Source organism: Chanodichthys erythropterus, chromosome 9 (genome assembly GCF_024489055.1).
Source record: "Chanodichthys erythropterus isolate Z2021 chromosome 9, ASM2448905v1, whole genome shotgun sequence".
In the NCBI taxonomy this organism is placed as follows: domain Eukaryota; kingdom Metazoa; phylum Chordata; class Actinopteri; order Cypriniformes; family Xenocyprididae; genus Chanodichthys; species Chanodichthys erythropterus.
The window spans coordinates 15969231-15990340 of record NC_090229.1 but is presented as its reverse complement, the minus strand read 5'-3'; the positions used below and the strand labels follow the sequence as shown (position 1 = coordinate 15990340).

The 21110-nt window shown below is 35.7% G+C and overlaps 1 protein-coding gene across 5 annotated transcripts in view; it reads left to right on the top strand.

Moving 5' to 3' along the window:
- Window positions 1–21110, top strand: part of nphp4 (nephronophthisis 4) — a 184772-nt gene that overhangs the window by 129158 nt on the left and 34504 nt on the right. For 4 of the 5 annotated variants that reach the window (XM_067394736.1, XM_067394735.1, XM_067394734.1 and 1 more), the window contains 4 exons: window positions 3031–3179; window positions 7176–7367; window positions 15306–15496; window positions 19846–20006. In XM_067394736.1, coding sequence (XP_067250837.1) covers window positions 3031–3179; window positions 7176–7367; window positions 15306–15496; window positions 19846–20006 — 693 coding nt within the window. The remainder of the gene's footprint in view (window positions 1–3030; window positions 3180–7175; window positions 7368–15305; window positions 15497–19845; window positions 20007–21110) is intronic. The other variant, XM_067394737.1, reaches the window with a different exon arrangement.

The window sequence follows — 21110 nt, the reverse complement described above, 5'->3', positions numbered from 1 at the left end:
TATTTGGTGATTGATTGTTTATAAATGTTGATAACATTTGTGCTGTTTAATATTTTTGTGATACATCTTTTTCTTTACTATTATTTTAACAGCTGGCAACAAGTGATACTGCTTTTTTAGGTAAATAATAGAGCGAGCGAACTATGTAGAAGGATTATTACACTGCAAAAAATGCTGTTCTTACTTAGAGTTTTTGTCTTGTTTCTAGTCAAAATATCTTAATGTTCTTAAATCAAGAAGCATTTTCTTGACAAGTAAAAATTATTTTCTTGTTTTCAGGAAAAATAAGTCAAAATTAAGTAAGTCTTTCCTTAAAACAAGCAAAATAATCTGCCAATGGGGTAAGAAAAATAATCTTATTTCAAACCAAGAATAAGCTATATAATCTTGTTTTCAGTTTGGACTAAGATTATTTTGCTTACCCCATTGGCAGATTATTTTGCTTGTTTTAAGGAAAAAAGTATTTAATTTTGATTTATTTTTCCTGAATACAAGAAAATAATTTGTACTTGTCAAGGAAATTCTTCTTGATTTAAGAACTTTAAGATATTTTGACTAAAAACAAGACAAAAATTCTAAGTAAGAACAGCATTTTTTTGCAGTGTACATAGAAAAGTAAATGTTCCCAGGCTAGCTACAAAGAAAATGTATACAGATAATATTATATGAATTATATGTGTTAACTAGTGTAATGTACCTCGTTCGTTGTGTAAAAGTATACTGTATTAGATATATCAGCACATCATTATAGGTGTTCCACAGCACCGTTAACTAATCGTGCAGAGAAATCTGAGCTGGGAATGGTTTGTAATGGTAATGTGCTTGTGTTATTTTAATGGAAATACAGTATGGTTAGATACAGCCTGTATAGAGTGGGAGCATATCACACATTTTGCACGAGGATATCTACAGATATTATGTTAATCATGTGTGGGAGCATGTATGTTTATGCTGTTGCCTGTAGTCATGCGGTGCATTTAACTATATGATGCTTTGTTACCTCCTCCACAGTTGTTCGAGGCTGTTTGTGCCACACATGGGCTATACTGACAGAGATTATGGAGGAAATTTCTGCTATGCTCAAATTCCTGCATGCTGGTCATATAATTTCTGGGTAGGATTGTGGGTTTTGTGATGGTGTTGAATTATTTTTCTTTTAATTAATCTCATGTTTCTATCTCTCCGATCCTTTGCTGGTTTTGGAAGGAAAATTGTGAACATCCTGTGCTGTATACCACTTTTATACAGATGAAACAAATGCAGAATGTTAATATTCATTTGCAATTTGGCTAAATTGCTGTGTTTTTTAAGTAGCCTTCTTAGTATATGTATGTGTGTGTGTATAGTGTGCTGGTTTGGATGTGATTGCGGATGCATATACCAGCATGCCACATCTACATCTAGGCCTACATTTATTCATTTTGCAGAGACAAATGCAAATGAGGATTGCAACCACACAAGCAATTCATCAAAAGTGGGCAGTGACATTAGAAGTGCAATACAAAAAACTAAAGTTTGCCAGGAAAGACCAAGGTAATAGAGTAATATAATATACACTACACTGCTGTTTAAACATTTGGGGTCTGTAAGATTTTTTTAATGTTTTTGAAAGAAGTTTCTTATGCTCTCCTTATGCATTTATTTGAACAAAAAAAAAACGTACAAACATGTTATTGTGAGATATTAATGCAATTTAAAGTAACAGGTTTTTTAGGCAGCGGCTATTTGCACTAAGTGCAAATATCGATAAATGCTATTTACACTAAGTGGAAATAGTGATAGATGCTATTTACACCAAGTGAAAATAGCAATATATTCTGTTTACACTAAGTCACAATAGCAGCTTTTTCTTAGCGATATGCTATTTACACTAGGTGATAGATTCTATTTACCCCTGGTAAAAGTATCAGTTCTTTGCAATAAGAGTAAATAGTAATTAGATGCCATCTATACTTTTGTATACTGGCAGATACTATGTGCACCTCAGTATTTATGTACATTAACAGGATGCAATAATATCATAGAGTGTAAATTATTACATTTATTAAAATTATTAAATGGATGCTGCCTTATTGGGAGAATAAAAACCCTCCCTACACCTTCCCCTAACCTTACCCAGTAAACACATTTAATACTGTATTATTAAACACTCGTTCGCAGTTTATTTCCACTTTTAGAACATTATTTTAATTTTTATTTAAAATAAATGTGAGTTTGGCAAACCCACTTCGATCGCGTTAAAAGCCAGGTCTGTTGGCCTTACTTGCTACTGCTGCACCACTTGAATTTTTGTCAACGTTTGCCAACAAGGGGACACTATTTGCACTTAGTGTAAACAGACACTCTGTTTTTTTTATTTTTTTTATTTTGAAATATTTAGAAATGTAATTTATTCTTGTGATGGCAAAGCTGAACTTTGTAGGACAAAAAAAGTGTACCTTGATTCCCAGAAACTGTGTAAAGCCCACCAATCAGATTAAAGCTTGCCTGATTGAGAAAATACTTGCCAGTTTTTCAGTATTACAGATCAGATGGTCAGTGAACAGACTGTTTGTGGCCTGTGGGTGTGTTGCCTGATGCTAGGTAAGGAGAGTAGAAAATGCCGTAATTGGTTTTTGATCAAGTCCTTGTGGAAGAGTTGTGCCTTCAGGCATTTCATAAAGAACTTGAAGTTCTTGTAGAGCGTTTGGTTGTTAGGTTTCTGTTAGCTGTGGTGTGTCATTTTTTGTGAAAGATTCCAATAATAAATGGTCTTGACAGAGTTGTCTCTGAACTGCTGACCTCTTTGTTGTCTTGACATTTTCACTTGCTTTTTTGCACATTTTAGTTGGTTGTTTTAAATTTACTGATGAAATATTGTCAGTGTTTTTCTGAGTTCTCAAAGAGAGAGACAAGATTTATGAGCCAAAACTTCATCAAAGCCTCTGGGTTTTTGTTTTGCTGGATCTGCTCCTGAATTTCAGTCCAAAATGACATCTGAATTTGTCTGTTTTTTTGTTTTCTTCCGTGTGTTGATTTAAATTGAATAAGGAGCGTCCAGTTGCCGGCAGCATTGCTCACCTGGAGCTGAGTGTGCAGGAGAGAGAGGGAGACCGACGTGAGGAAGAGGATGAGATGCAGGAGCTGACCTTCACCCCAGTGCACGCCCCTGTCATCACCCTCGGAACACACGCTGCTGGGTGAGAACCATACAGACACACTAACAAATAATCCAGCTTTACAGGAGCCATATTCTTCACTCAAGAAAATTGACTGCATTTGCTTCTGTACTTTTTAATACTTTTGTATATGTATATATGTATATGTAAATGCTGGTACACTAAAGGTTAGCAGAGGTTACACCAGACGGGCCATCTGAATAGATGCTAATATATAAACACAACTAAAATCAACTAAAATTTGTCATAATTAGCACAATATGTATGTTTACTGTGTGTGTGTGTTTGTGTGTGTGTGTGTATATATATATATATATATATATATATATATATATATATATATATATATATATATATATATATATATATATATATATATATATATATATATATATATATATATATATATATATATATATATATATATATATATATATATACATATATATATGGGTCATTGACGAGTAAGGTTTTTAAAAGTGTAAAAAAAAAACATAATGGAGATATAATTAATTGTTAAAGTGTTAACAATGAGATTATGTGGTTTTTATAATCAATTAACACTCCTTTAGTCATTTTTTACAAGATGGACAAAAATTTTTCACCATAAAAGTAATTCGGTTTAAGCAAAGTTTTGGTTTTACTGAATGACACTTTTGGTTATACCGAATGACGATATTTTCAAACAATGCTAACAGGCTGATATCTAGCTAAGGACAATCAAACATTTTATATTTAGCACAAGTAAAAAATTCCAGCTTTTTCCATGTTCTATAGCGGTTGTACTGAATTACCTGATGTGTGTATGAGCAAGTGAAAACATTCATTTTTCAAATAGTTAAAAGAGAGTTAGTTAATTTGCTTGACGGTCACATGGTCCTTTGCAGGTGTCTAAAGGATGTCACATCCTGTCACATGATATTGACCGCAAGACTTTATCCAAAATGGTCCCTTTATATTGGTTACTCCGAATGGCATCAATGAAATTAATTTTTCTGGACTAACAAATCAATGACTTCTATACATAATTTTAATACCATTTTGCACTACGTTGATATATGATATTAAAATCATGCCAGAATAAACAATATATACATTTATTTCATTTTAAGATATTTTAATCATAAATGAAATGTCTATATTGGCCTTTGGATGGTTAACCCGAATGACCTTTTGACACTTTAAAATCTTTAAAATACCTTTATATGTAGCAAAATATAATTAAAACCTTTTGTATTCAATAAAATCTAGTTACCTATACTTTGGATGTCATATCTTTGTTTTTTATTATTATTAAGGCCTTTGGACAAAATGACCCGTCATGTCATTGACCCGTGTATGTATATAGAACGTAGTTTGGTGGATGGATATAGACAGACAGGCAGATAGACAGACATCACTCTATATCTCCATCATGCATGAATTTGCTGCTTTCTCTAATGCCAGTTTCTCTCTCAATATCCCTTTCTGTTGCCATTGCTCCATTTTCAATACACCAACACATTTGTTTATGTCATGTTTATTTTAGCTGAAGTATTTCAGGGGCCTGTCTGTTTTTATATATGGACTTGTGCTGTCCCTTAAAAGTGGCAACAGTTCTGCTAAAACTGTGGGTTGAGATAGCCATTCAAAATCTCTGAGAGTACAGAGTTGTCATTCAGGAGCTGTTCTGTGTCACATCATCATCTAATACCAAAGACAGTCGACAGGCCAACATTACTTATGTCTGACCCTGCAGATTTACAGAGCGCAGGGAACCAATGTGTGACACTTAAAACTTTATTTAAAATAAGAGCTCTAATTTGAGTCAGTTGTCATATCTGATTGAGACCTCTGAAATTAAAATTGAAGTCTGAATACTAAACCATGTGGAATGAGTTGAGTTCTTTAATTTGGACTGGAGGTGAATTTACATTTTTTTTTTTTTTTTTTTCTATGTGAGGGATTTTAATTTGGTTAGATTTGAATGTGTGTGTGTGTGTTTTAGGAAGAGCTCAGATTATCACAGACAAGGACAGAAGTGCTTTTGATTTCCCTGGGATATTATGATAAAACATTTACATAATAACAAAATCTCTTGTCTTTTATTCAGGGAGTTTTAAATGAGTTGCTGGTTATGAGTACAAATCCCACTGGTCTGTTGTCATAAACAAGAAACCAATTGAAATCAAAAAGACTATCTAGGTAATTTGGTTTTAAAAGACATTTATAATAATTTTCAATTAATACTTTTTTTTTTTTTTTTACTAATTTAATTATGCCCACCAAACTTAATTGTGAAATGTATTGCTGTGGACTGTAAAGGATAATGTTCAATCAATCAATAAATCCCCTTTTTGTAATGTCTATTTAGTACTTTTGTCTTCCACAATAATGTTTTTGAATTACCTTCATTTAGCAAATACTAATAGTGCTATTTAACTGTGATTTGTTTTAATGACATAATCAGTATATCATGTAATTAATTCAATATATGTTTAACTGATTATATATTAGTAGCTAATGCATATGAATTAAGTTAAAGAAATGATTACCAAAACAGATAACTCTTTCTCTTTCAGTCTCTATCTGCCCTCATCTTTTTTCATGTCTCTCTCCCTCTTTATCTTTCTTTCATTTTTAATCTTTTTTTTCCTCGTGTGGATCCTGGTAAGGATATATTGGGCGGGCGAGTGTGAAAATAATAAGCAAGGATTATTAATGTGTAATTTAGCAGAAAATTACATGATCCATAGGTAATATTATGTTCGTCTTTGACTGTGGCAATTAATAGCCTCTGGTATAAGTGTAGACCTAATTACCGTGTCTCCTAATTAGTTTTGTGTCACTGGAAGAACATATTAAAGTCCTGCTGTCATTGCGCTCATATATATTTTTGCTCTTCTGTAATATTGACAAAGCTCTCATTAGGGCTTCCTAAATATAATTCCTAAATAAACAGCTTCAGTATGGGGGGACATAGGGAAAGAGTACGTAATCCCCTACATTGCTCATAGGGATTACATACTGTGTTTACAGGGATGTTGAAAAGTGTTATGTGTATGCGAATGTTTATGTGGTTTATATGTGTGTGTGTGTACATGAGGAAGTATATGTCCATGCAAATTTTATATATTTTGATTAAATTATGACTGTTACAGTTTATGATAGATTACGAGGTTATTTATGTTTATTTAGAATAATATGCATCAATTATTAATTTGTCATAAGACTTGCAGTAAGGAAGTAAATAGTCAATTTTGACATCATGTTGACTTTATTTGCTATCTATGAGATTGTGTATATATCCACCATTTTATATTTCATATTGTACTGAACAGTCCTGCCTGACAGCTGTTTTGGCACCCACGTTGGCATCCACATTGCAATTTTCTTTCTGTGTCCAACAGGGCATATTTCAAATGCCTTTATCTTTCAGGAAAGAAGACGTTTCTGAAGTCTTTAAGAAAATGCTTGATGTAAGCCTCTCAATACCATGTATATCATCTCATGTGTGAGATCCCTTTTAAGATATAACAGCAGGACATATTACCAGATCACACAAGAGGATTTCGTAGTGGCACTAACATTTCACACAGAACATGCCGTGGCTAAAAGGGATTTTTACAACGTTGTACATGTTGAAATGCAGTGAAGAGATACTGAATGTACCCGATAACGCACAGTAGGCTGCCACATGTGTTTACTGCTCTGTGTTCTGTGTTGTTTTGACAGCACTTGGCAGCTTCAGGTGTCTGTGCAGGTACAGTATTGTGACTAAAAATCTATGAAGCACAAAAAACTGAAAAAGGCTCAGTAGTAAGGCAGGTGTTCAGTAGTGAAATGAAATGCTTAGGTAATTGAATGTACTGGAAATCTATTGTACTGCATTATGTAACGTAATGATAAGCTTAACATATCATTAGAAATAATAATAAAAAATAAAAAAAAAAATATATATATATATATATATATATATACTGTATATTCTACTGACAGCCAATTTTTAGCGGTGCAAATGTGATTTCTCTATCTCAGCTCCTCCAGATCGACCTCCCGGAGATCTTTGGCCCAGCTCTTCTCCTCTGGTTTTCCTCAGATCCTGGACCATCAGAACCAGGTGGCTGAGGTTTTGGATCCTTCTGAGCCTGTCAACTTTGACCTCCAGAGAGAAGAAGCAGATCATCTGCTGGCCAACACTCTCATTCTGCAGTTCCTGGCCTTTACCAGGTACTTTTGAATGTCAGGCCATCTTAGCTGCACTGTTTTATTGTTGCAGTCTTTTTTTATCTGTATTCTTTTATCTGTGTGCGTTAAAGTCAGTGAGACTGCATCTTTTAATTCAAAAATGGTTCACTAAAATAGTTTGCTGCTTGTTGAAAATATTGTCACAGTTTTCCTTATTTCATGCAATCTATTTAAATTTTAGACAAATGTCCAGACAAATACAGACATACTGGCAAATTATGTGAATGTTTAATTTTGTCTAACATCATCTGTCTGGAATAATCATTTATTCAAGTACTCTACAAAATTAAATTATTTCACTTGGTTATTTGTGTATTCCAGGAAAAAATATTCTAAGCAATGTCTGTGGAAAAAAAGCCAAAATATGATTGAAAACATATTAAAACTGTATAATAGTATTATGTAGTGATATAATATAGTAGTGTTTTTAATAATGAATTGCAATATGACTTCCTCTGCTTAGAAAGATTCACAGGCAGGTCTGTGTAGAGCAGTATGTTCTAGTCTGCAGCCTTTACGAGCAGTGCTGAAACACTAGCTATTAAACAGAGGATGTCAGGTCCTTTATTTCATTAGTAATGCAGCTCTTCAAGAGCTGGTTCAGGGCCAAGCATCTCTGGCTAACTTCTCTCTGCCTCCAATCAACCAATGTCCATATATCACACAAGTATTGATGCTAACTTGTCCACATAAGAAACAGCACTTGTCAAGTGTGCTTGTGACAGACCCGGGCACCTCTGTTCTCAGATCAGGCATTGACAGATTTAAAGCACAATCTCCCTCTCTTTCTCTTGTATTTTCTCTGCATCTTTCTTACTGTCTATGTCAGGCTGTTTTATTTTTCAAATTGGAGGAGAAGGTGATGAAATAGTTCTCTTTTCAGCTTTTTAAAGCCTTGAGATCCATTTACTAATTTATTACTAGGGCTTCAGGGCTATCCATTTAAAGGTGCCCTAGAACTTCTTTTTAAAATATGTTATATAAGTCTAAGGTGTCCCCTGAATGTGTCTGTGAAGTTTCAGCTCAAAATACCCCATATATTTTTTTTTTCAATTCATTTTTTAACTACCTATTTTGGGGCATCATTAACTATGCACTGATATATAGGTTGCGGACCCTTTAATTCTCTCTTGCCTTGAACAGCATAAACACAGTTTACACAGCTAATATAACCCTCAAAATGGATCTTTACAAAATGTTTGTCATGCATGCTGCTTGCATACATTGGATCATGTAAGTATAGTATTTATTTGGATGTATTACATTTGATTCTGAATGAGTTTGAGGCTATGCTGCATGGCTAAAGCTAACATTACACACTGTTGGAGAGATTTATAAGTTGTGTTTATGAATTATACAGACTGCAAGTGTTTAAAAATGAAAATAGTGACGGCTCTTGTCTCCGTGAATACAGTAAGAAACGATCATGGGCTGGCATATGCAAATATTGGGGGCATACACCCTGACTGTTACGTAACAGTCGGTGTTATGTTGAGAATCGCCTGTTCTTCTGAGGTCTTTTAAACAAAGGAGATTTATATAATAAGGAGGAAACAATGGAGTTTGAAACTCAGTGTATGTCTTTTCCATGTACTGAACTCTTGTTATGCAACTATGCCAATATAAATTCAATATTTAATTCTAGGGCACCTTTAACACATTTAATACAATGAAATGTGGTTAATTGTACAAAAAATAATAAATCCTTCTTTATGTATACATTTTTCGTAGGATTTCTGAAACGGGGGTTTGTGAGTTGATGAACAGCTAAAATAATGAAAGTTAAAATAAGGGCCCATCCACACGGAGACACGTCTAGGTGCATACTCAAAAATTTCGTATCGTATAGGTTTGTCCAGACGACACCCTTGCGTTTTCATGCGTACAGCCAATTCTTATATTTTTTGAAACTATGATGTCATCATCCCATGTGTCGACCAAAATCAGAAATCGTTACGTCACGTAACAGCAACAACAACAACAATAGCGGACCACATGCTTTTGTTCGTGCTATTAATAAATTCAATATTTATTAATATTTAATTTACTATAAATAGCTTCAATAAAATAAAACTTTATTTCTAAGCTTTACTAAGGTTTGTATACAGCACACAAGGGCTATGCGCATGCTCCAAGTCTTATTCTTTGTTTTTTGTGTATCTTTGTGACAGAATTACAGTGCCACATACTGATCTGGCATGTATACTACATTGTTTTGAGTCGGTTTCAGTGGTTTTGTGTGTTCGCAGATATTTCTTGAGAGGAAGGGAAAAAAAGATTGGATAGGGAAAGCACTGGCTTTGTGTGGATGTTGCCTAAATAAAAAGGGCTGCACAATTAATTGAAATAAAATTTGAAATAGTGATATGGCTTAATGTGATAATCAAATTGCAAAAGTCTACCATTTTAGTCTATCACAGTATATAATTTTTCATACAGCCCTATACTGTAAATAAATATATATTGGATTTTCTTGAGGTTCACTTACAATGTTAGTAAGTTTTTGTTTGTTTGTTTGTTTTGTACAAAAAAAACATAAATGCAGAAAAAATATTTTCAACCCTCATTCTGACCCTCTGTCTGAAATGATCTTTTTAAAGGGGCAGCTCCTTTAAGGCTTGTTAGTAAATAGTGTCTGTTATGATTGGCTAATGTCATTGCATGGAAAAAGTACAACCTGGTCTCATGGGAGGGACGTACCAGTGGGCACGTTTTGGCGAGACACAAAATTACGTACCGGCGAGTACGTCTCGCCGCAGTTTCCGACAGAAACGAACGCTAGATGCCGGCAAAACGTCGATGAGCGCTTTTGCTTGTTTTCACGCACGGTTTCGACGACGGCCAGGGTCGGATTATGGATTCGTAAAAACTCGTATTGGCGTCTCCTCGTACAATATCAGGTCACGGCTTCAAAGCGCATCCGACCGGAGTGCCCGATTTGTAAACGAACGTACTTTGGACTCTCCGGCTCTACGCGTTTCGCTTTTTTTGACAGTGACCAAGCTTGCTCGGTAGCTCGGCCGATACGGAGTCGGACTTAGGGTGAGGAGTCGACTCCCCCTGCCTGCATGGGTACGAATCCCGCGAAAGGCGACTGAAGACAAAAAAAAAAAAAAGAGCTCAAAGAGAGATCTAAACGAGCTGAAAAATAGACGTTTCTTACATCATGTTCGCTTTTGTTAACACTATCGGGTAGGTTTAGGCGTGGCGTCGGTGGGAAGTTATTTTAAAACGAAACGGAGTGCAAATGTCAAATCGAGAACTGCGGCAATTCGTCTAAAAAGCAACGTCATAAAAACGTACCGCATTCACCCTATTATCTGCTCTGGCAAAAAAAAAAACCCAAAAAACACGCTTTTGGAGCCGCTCAGTGGACATTTCAGAGCGAAACTGCAGCGATATGTACTCACTGGTACGTATTTCGCGACTCGCGAAAACGTGCCCATGGGTAAGTTTTCGTCATGAGACCAGGTTGAAAAAGTATCAACACCCTCTTGCTATTGCATGTGAGTAAGTGTTTTGAAAACAATAACCAAATAAAACTCATTTACAGACAAAGCATTACTTGCATTTTGCATTGTAGCTGCACTCAAATCCAATATAGTTCGCTGCTTCATCTTTCAACAAAAGTTTCTTTGTGAAATCTCCATAACACTGTGCTTAGTTTACAAAACAAAATGTTCCGAACAAAACATATAATCCTACAACGTGATCCTGGACACCATTAAAAATAATCCATCCACTTTTTCCTAACACGGGTGTCCTTCTGAAGTCTGTAAAGAGATGCATACAAGCTGTTTAAACAGGGCACGTCAAAGCAAACGTTCTTTTACTCTTCCATTTGTCCTGTTGTCAGCAGACACAAGCACCTGGAGAATGCCTGAATGCCTATTTAAGCAACGTAATACACGTGAGTGGGGCCTATGGTGTGGTGATATTAAAAAGTATTTGTTGATGTCTTGCTCTAGAAGCAATCATATGCAAATGTATTTTCTTGTGTGAGATCACAAATCACATAATATCCAAACAGGCCAAATTTGGAGCTTGGTTGAATAAATGTTTTGTTTATAATGGTTTGCTGCAGTCCCCTACACATGTTTTGATCAACTAATGATGTGGTCATGGCCTTTAGTTATGCTTTAAGCTTTAGATTTGAGTTTTATGTTTTTATATTATCTGCAATTTTGTGTAAGATAAAGAGAGACATCACTTTGATAGGCCATTGGATTTTTAAATACTGTAGACTGCAATGCTGTTGGCTTTTTTTTTTTTTTTTTTTTAAACACACACAGTAAGACTGGTGAGTCAGTTGACATGACTTTGACCTATTGGCTTTTGAAGGTAAATGGAAATACCTGAATACATTTTCTCTTTTGGAAAGGAAGTAAAACTGATTTATCTGCAAAATTAATCTCCTTTTTAAAATACGAAGTTACTATGCATTTGTGTGTATTCTGCAGTCACTCTTAGAAATCTCAGTTTTCCCACTCATCATGCAGAGCTCCATTCCTTTGTTTACCAGATGAATATTGATGTGAAATTCTAGCGTAGCTGTAAGGCCTATTCTTTTAATTGAGGAATTCAAGTCATTTGATTGGCTCTGAGGTCAGAACTGACATTTTGAGTGAATAGCACTTAAACTCTAGAATTGTGATGTGATCGCGCTCAGTGGGCCTGCCAATTGTCCGCACTCTAAATAGTTTCTATCCTTATCTAATTCTGAGTGATTGATTGCTAATCTTTCTCACAAAGAGAAAAGAAAGCAATCATCCCTCCCTAATCTGTCCCTCCATTTTAATTCATTCTGCTGAGGATGGAGACGAACTCTTCACATTGCCCTGTCAGCTCTCAAATGTCACCTAGGACTTTGATTAATTCATTTATATCCTTTCATTTAATTATTTATATCTTTTGTTTATCCTCTTGTTCGTGTAACAGCATGACGTTCTAAACCCAGCTTGTTGGTTTTTAGACTTTCAGGTTTGAATGAGTGAACCCATCGGCCCTGAGCTCTTAATGTTGAATGGACGTGTTTCTTCAGGTGCAGAGCAGTTCAGTGATGGATAATTATTGCTTACATAAAATGCAGTGGACCATTACTGGCTAATTAAATTGATTTAAAATATCATGTTTTTAAGGAAGTTGTTTCTCCCCAAAAGTCCTGCCTTACCAAATCAAACAAACAAACAAACAAACAAAAAAACTTTTTATTATTATTGATTTTTCTCTTCAGTGAAAGAGCCACAGTGCAATGAATTTGCAAGAAAGTTATTGATTTTGCTTTCAGGAAATGATGAAGCTCCACATGATTAAATGGGAAGTTTTGTTTTATGATTTACCTGCTCTTTCTGACTTCAAGAGACCTTCAAGCATTATTTTTTCAAGCTCTGGTACAAGGATACTGTTTTATTGTTTTTAATTATGTGAGCGGTTTCAGTCAGACATGTGTTCACCATTAACTTTATTAATGGCAGTCTAACACCTTTAGTTTTAAATTTTTTCACCCAAAAATGAAAATAATGTCATTAATTACTCACCCTCATATCGTTCTACACCCGTAAGACTTTTGTTCATCTTCGGAACACAAATTAAGATATTTTGGATGAAATCCGATGGCTCAGTGAGGCCTCTATTGCCAGCAATGCCACCGAACTTCTCAAGATCCAGAAAGGTACTCAAAACATATTTAAATCAGTTCATGTGACTACAGCAGTTCTACCTTAATATTATAAAGCGATGATAATACATTTTGTGCGGCAAAACAAAAAATGGACTTTTCAACAATATCTAGTGATGGCTGATTTCAAAACACTGCTTCAAATCTTTTGTTTCGAATCAGTGGTTCGGATTGTGAAACTGCCAAACTGCTGAAATCACATGACTTTGGCACTCCTAATCACTGATTCAAAACAAAAGATTGTAGAGAGTGTTTTGAAATCGGCCGTCACTAGATATTATTGAAAAGTCATTATTTTGTGTTTTTTTTTTTTTTGGTGCACAAAAAGTATTTGTCGCTTTATAATATTATGATAGAACCACTGTACTCACATGATTTTAAATATGTTTTGAGTGCCTTTCTGGATCTTGAGAAGTTTAGTGGCATTGCTGGCAGTAGAGGCCTCACTGAGCCATCGGATTATATATTAAATTGTGGTCCGAAGATGAACAAAGGTCTTATGGGTGTAGAACAACTTGAGGGTGAGTAATAAATTAAATTATTTTCATTTTTGAGTGAACTAACCCTTTAATGTAGATTGGTTAATGAGTGCATGTTAGGTTTAGGTTTAGGGTTATACATTTCCCCCCAATCAAGGTCCACATTTTGTTTTGTTTTGCATTAAAGGTGCCCTAGGTTCAAAATTTGAATTTACCTTGTCATAGTTGAATAACAAGAGTTCAGTGCATGGAAAAGACATACATTGAGTTTCAAACTCCATTGCTTTCTCTTTCTTATGTAAATCTCATTTGTTTAAAAGACTTCCGGAAAACACGCGGATCTCAACATAACACCGACTGTTACGTAACAGTCGGGGTGTACGCCCCAATATTTGCATATGCCAGCCCATGTTCCCAACATTATGAAAGGCATTAGACAAGGGCAGGCAGTAACATCTGAATCTACACAGGTGAATCAACAGACTAGGTAATCAAGAACAACAGCGAAAATGGCAGATGGAGCAATAATAACTGACATGATCCATGATAGCATGATATTTTTAGTGATATTTGTAAATTGTCTATCTAAATGTTTCGTTAGCATGTTGCTAATGTACTGTTAAATGAGGTTAAAGTTACCATTGTTTCTTATGGAATTCGCGGAGACAAGAGCCGTCGCTATTTTCATTTTTAAACACTTGCAGTCTGTATAATTCATAAACACAACTTCATTCTTTATAAATCTCTCCAACAGTGTAGCATTAGCCGTTAGCCACGGAGCACAGCCTCAAACTCATAGGGAATCAAATATAAACATCAAAATAAATACTTTACTCACCTAATGCGGTGTATGCATACTGCATGCATGACGAACATCTTGTAAAGATCCATTTGAGGGTTATATTAGCTGTGTGAACTTTGTAAATGTGCTGTAATATAATCGAGAGCTCGTGTGGCAGGGAGCACGCGAATTAAAGGGGCGGCGTGCTGAAAAAATCAGTGCATAGTTAATGATGCCCCAAAATAGGCAGTTAAAAAAATTAATTTAAAAAAATCTATGGGGTATTTTGAGCTGAAACTTCACAGACACATTCAGGAGACACCTTAGACTTATATTACATCTTGTGAAAAAGCATTCTTGGGCACCTTTAAAAAGTCATTATTAATTTATTTTGAATTACAATCATCTGATTTGAATGATGGCAGAAGTATGAAATAGCTCACTTTTGCAGTGAATTTAATGAGTGAGGGAGTTTTTAGTTTTGCAAGTTAGGGTATGCTTTCAAAGTACACTTATCTCAGAACAAAAAAGTTTCATCTCAAAAGATCAAGAAAATTTAGATTCCTCGTCATATGACCTCTAGCCATTTAAAAAACTTTAAATAAGTTACTATTGATCTGGTTGAAAGGAGTTTGTCATGGTGTGACTCAGACAGATTCTTCATCATAACGTGCCTTGAACTGACTCTCCATCATTGCATCGCTGATACTGGTTCTTTATGAAGGAGTCACTCAGACTGGCTCTTTATCATCGAGTCACTGAGACTTGTTCATCATTGTGGAGTCTCTCAGATTGATTCTTCATAACAAAGCGCCACCAAGTGACTCCTAATAATGGGGTACTTAGACTGACTCCACACATAATATTTCTTTCAAATCATTTGCAATGTCCTCACTGATCCAATCGTATCTCAATGTATGCCATCATTGCTTTTCAATTATGTCGCATTCTCCAATACCAATCACTTGTCTGTCTCTCCTTAGAGTCCCTCAAGGTGGTGTGAATTCAGACTGGCCCAGTTCTGTCCATTTCACCTTCCAACTCTACCGCTTCCCCCCTGTCACCACCGAGCGTCTGAAGCTGCTTGACCCGGAGAAGAACAGCAAGCTCAAATCCAGTCCTGATTACCCATGCGTCCTCTCCCTTATCAACAAGGACGGCACACTTAGCTCTGGTATGATTACCACCCTCCTACGAATACCTTATGATTCTGCTCAGCACTCCACAACACTTTTTATTTCACTTGTTGTATTGTTTTAAAAGCATCTTTGCTAATCGTCTGAAAACAAAGCATATTCATGGCACTCATCAAAAACGCCACCTTTTTGCCCTAATGAATTTGATCAATGTCAGTAAAAATTTATAGCAGTTTTTAACTGCAACACATGCAGTGTTTTAGTGAATAAAGCTCTAAAAATGAGCAATTAGAGTTTTATGACTCTTGGCCGAAGTCCAGTAATTGCTTTTAAGAAGGAGTCATCATACACCGTAGACTGCTGAGGAGAAGTGTAGAAACGGCGTGACTTTGTGATGAACTTGGTAGTGCTGAGAAAACAGTTTTGGCTCTGTCTGTTCATACAGCTGCCAAAAATACTTATTACCTGCCCCTGATGTGAGTTATTTTTATCAGTAGTTTCTCATAGACTGGCAAAGGCTGATAATTCAAAGCACCTTAAAATGTTGAGCTAAGAGCACCTCAAGTACTCTTTTCCCATAGCCAGAGTGGGGCTTTTTGCTCTCATGCTATACCATGAAAAACTTGGCTAAAGCGCAATGCATTATTTGTGTTTCGAGCACCTCCTTGACTGAAAAAAAAAAAAAAAGGTCCCAATATGAGGAAAAACCTGTGCGGCAGTTTTACCACTTGCTGCATTTCGCATGAAATTGTCTTTACTGATTGGCTAGATAAAGTATCCGATGAGGTGGAACACACATGACATAAGGAAGTGTATGTCTCACAATGAGTAGGCAGCCTCTCATTTGCCTGTAGCGTACAACTGAGAAGAACGAAGGAATAGATGATAGAGATAGCACAAATGTTGAAGAGTAAGATAGATAGGGTGGTGGAGTAAGAGAACAGAAATGAGACAGATAATGAGAGGGTGACAGAGCGAGAGAGCATGACAGAGAGATGCAGGGGTACAAGAGGATCAGCTCTAACAGCCTGTTTTCAGCCTTTTTATTTCAGAAGAGACATAATATCATACATGAAAAATACATCTAGCATGAGCGTGCAAGCCTTCAGCCATTTTTAGTCTAAGGATCCCTTGGTGAGCAGGGACCCCCTGTTACATTTTAAACCTGCCCTGTTTCAGGGTTTTGTATATCTGTCTGTCCATCCATCCGTCAACCCGGATATAGACTGAATATTGAACCACATTGATGTATTTACATACTTTGTTTTGATGCTTACATAGCAGAGCTATTGAAATAATTACCAATGAATTACCAATAATTACCAGTGACCCGTCCATCCATCCGTTGATTTGGAGTTTTAAAGGCATCTAATTCTCAACCCTGATATAGAATGCATATGGAAACACATTAGTGTATATACTTTGTTTTGATGCTTACATTGCAGGGCTATTAACATAATTACCAATGATTTACAGTTTACATTGCATTATAATTTTAGTTCATTTTAATGGGGGACAAACAATGAAACATTTACAGTAGCTTCTTTATCTTTCTTTTTTCCCCCCAATAATTATTTTGAGTAAAAATGATAATTGTATGCTACCCTAGGGGTTGTAGACCCCCTATTGAAGACCCCCGCTATAAGGTGTTAAAGCATTATGCCACAGTGCACAGAATTCAGCCCTTAGACCCACCTCTGGCCCATCTGTACAAGACAATGAGCCATACAGTGCCATAAAAATTACAGGCTGAATGATGATATTTTGCGGAAGGCCTTTTGATGTCTGTGCAAGGAACATCTGTACCCTGTGGGTTATGATGCTGTTATTGTGCAATTACTTGTTGTTGCATAACAACTTCTCATCCTAGATTCTCAGCTGAGCATTGCACTTCTCTCCAATGAAGAAATAATATTTTTGGCTCTCTGCCTGAAGTAGCACAATGTAAAAGCAACATCCAGTTTAACATTTTGACTTCATTAAGCATTAGTGTTGCATTTGCTTGTTTTGCTTTGCCACGAATGAAAATGCATCCAGGGTTTGTTGTGTTTATTTGTGTTCAAATTTCGATTGTGCTCAACCTGATTGACCCCATAAATCCAGTCACTTCACTCAAACTGCTGTTGTTCCCATAAACGCACGTCACCAGAGTGCCCTTGCTTAACTCCATACCGTTTGTTCTGGATCTTTTGGCAGCATTTGATGCTGCAAACAACAAACTATTGATCTCTAAGATGGTAGAAATGCTCATTTCTAGGTCAGTGATTCTGTGGTTTATATCCTACCTGGATGAAAGTAGGTAGCAAGTCAACTGGAAAGGCTTACACACCTTACTCCACAGGGATTGATGCTTGGACCTTTACCACTTTCCTTTTACACTAGGCTGTATGTATGCACTTTAAAGGTGCCATAGAACGTCTTTTTAAAAGATGTAATATAAGTCTAAGATGTCCCCTGAATGTGTCTGTGAAATTTCAGCTCGAAATACCCCATAGATTTTTTTAATAATTTTTTTTAACTGCCTAATTTGGGGCATCATTAAATATGAGCCGATTTAGGCTGCGGCCCCTTTAAATGCTCACGCTCCCCGCCCACGGAGCTCGCGCTTGCCTTTAACAGCATAAACAAAGTTTACACAGCTAATATAACCCTCAAAATTGTTCTTTACAAAGTGTTCGTCATGCAGCATGTCTAATCGCGTAAGTATGGTATTTATTTGGATGTCTACATTTGATTCTGAATGAGTTTGAGGCTGTGCTCCGTGGCTAAAGCTAACATTACACACTGTTGGAGAGATTTATAAAGAATGAAGTTGTGTTTATGAATTATACAGACTGCAAGTGTTTAAAAAATTAAAATAACGACAGTCTTGTCTCCGTGAATACAGTAAGAAACGATGGTAACTTTAACCACATTTAACAGTATATTAGCAACATGCTAACGAAATATTTAGAAAGACAATTTACAAATATCACTAAAAATATCATGATGTCATGGATCATGTCAGTTATTATTGCTTCATCTGCCATTTTTCGCTGTTGTCCTTGCTTGCTTACATAGTCTGATGATTTTGCTGTGCACATCCAGATGTCCTGCCCTTGTGTAATGCCTTGAACATAGGCTGGCATATGCAAATATTGGGGGCGTACACCCCGACTGTTACGTAATCTGTTGAGGTTCGCCTGTTCATCAGAGGTCTTTTAAGCAAATGAGATTTATATAAGAAGGAGGAAACAATGGAGTTTGAGACTCACTGTATGTCATTTCCATGTACTGAACTCTTGTTATTCAACTATGCCAAGATAAATAAATTTTTTTAAATTCTAGGGCACCTTTAAGGATGCATTAAATTGATAAACAATGACAGTAAACACATTAATAATTTAAAAATGATTTTTTTTTTTTCAAATACTGTCTTCAACATTTCATTAAGCAACACAACCACTAAGTAATAAAAAGAAGAGTTTCTTGAGCACCAATTAATTATTTAAAATTAACCAATTTGTTTATCATTCAAATATTGAACTGCTTTATATTTTTGTGGAAACCGTCACACATATTTTTAGGATTCTTTGAATAGATCTTTTATAAATCTTTTATAAAATTATAAATGGCTTTACTGTCACATTTGAGCTATTTAATGCTGAATCCTTGCTGAATAAAAGTATTATTTTTTTATTTTTTTAAATCCAGACTTTTACTAGTCTGCCAACATCTCTGCCTTACATCAAAAATGCAGCCTTGCACTTCTTTACTCTTTTTCGTACACATGTTCCCTACTCTCTGGCCTACCAGCATCTGCTATACATCCCTTCGAGCACATCAGTAATGCTTCCATACACTACTTTACATTTGTTTTTCCTGACTTTAAATCACTGCTCAGGGCTCCACATAAAGTATTGGTCCAGGATTTTCTACAGCTTTGCATAAAAACATAAATGTAACTGCAATGTTACCCAAGCACTTTCAGAACTGATTACTGTCATCACTTTAGACATGGGGAATCGTGTGGGAACATATAGAAAACATCAGCGCCTGCAGCACTGCCAGTGTTTGATATTCATGACTGGCAGGATGCGGTGCATGCTGGAGGGTTGTAGCTCGAAAATGTTTATTTACATTTCCCACATATTTGGCTTGGTGGCTATACAGATATCAGACTGTTTGGTTTTTACATAAAAGTCCTTGCTTTAGAGAATTGGACGTAGCGCTTGATCACCCACCTGAGATTTGTTTTAAAAATGGGAGATTTACTTCACTCTCATTCTAAATGGGCTTTAAACCCTTCCCTTTAATCGCAAACCTGTTTTTCTGTCTTCTCTCATTATTCATGTTCTTGATGTAGCTTTGTTCTCTCTTGTTGTACTTTTATTTTTCTCTTACTCAGGTTTTCCTGGTCTGCAGCTGCAGTACCGAGTTGACCCGCAGTTCCTCAAGCCAGGTGAGCGGGGGTGGTTCCTGCGATACCTGGCGCTCCACTCCCTGCAGATTGATGTCTGGGACAGTGAATCCTTAATGCTGATTGGCTCAGCTGCGGTGGAGCTGAAGGTAAAATGACCTACCAAGCAGCCATGAAATTGCATTTTGCATTGAATAATGTTTGTCTGTCTGTGTACTACCTTTCAAAAGTTTGGTGTCAGTAAGATTTTTTTGAATTATTATTTTTTTTTTAAATAAATGAATACTTTTATTAAGCATGGATGCATGTTCAAAAGCGACATTAAAAACATTTATGAAGTGACAAAAATATTTTTATTCTATTGCACATAGATGCTATTCATCAAAGAATCCTGAAAAAAATGTATAACCGTTTCCACAAAAATATTATGCAGCGCAACCATTTTAAACTGTGATAATAAATAATAAGAAATGTTTCTTGAGCACCAAATCAGCATATTAGAATGATTTGCGAAGCATTGTACTGTATGACACTGAAATCTGGAGTAATGGCTGCTGAAAATTCAGCTTTGTCAGGAATTACATTTCAAAATATATTCAAAAAGAAAATAGTTATTTTAAATTGCAATAATATTTCACAATATTACCATTTGCCCCTGTATTTTTAATCAACTAAATGCAGCCTTGGTGAGAATAAGAGAGACTTCTTTCAAAAATCTTACCTACCTCAAACATTAACATGCAAATTTAACTCTAATTTTGTGTTTGGCAAGTGCTGATTTTAAACCCCGACACCCTACAGTAGATATGAGTATAAAAATATTTATTTATATTTAAATCATATTAAAACTCAATTTTTAGGGTTTGATTGCAAGAAAACCATGATTTTGACATTGTCTTGATGTCAAACGTCAGCTCACTGAATAAGCTGACAGAATGCCAATAAAGGCATTTACATGGCCTTACATGTTAAACATATTTTCCATAAGGTCATGCATGTAAACATACTCAAAGACTCAATGTGCTGCACACCAAATGAAATATTACAATAACCCAACATAGCCCACACAAACCATGGCAAAACAATAAAACAACAAAACTCAAATTACTCTCCTTGGCAACAGCCTTGCAAGCCCTCAACTTGCCATGTTGGTAATAACCCCACAAGCCATACATAGAATTTTGACACGGGTACAAATACTGCCCTCATTAATAGCCCAACAGAGCTCACACAGCTGTTTAACTCAGACAGAC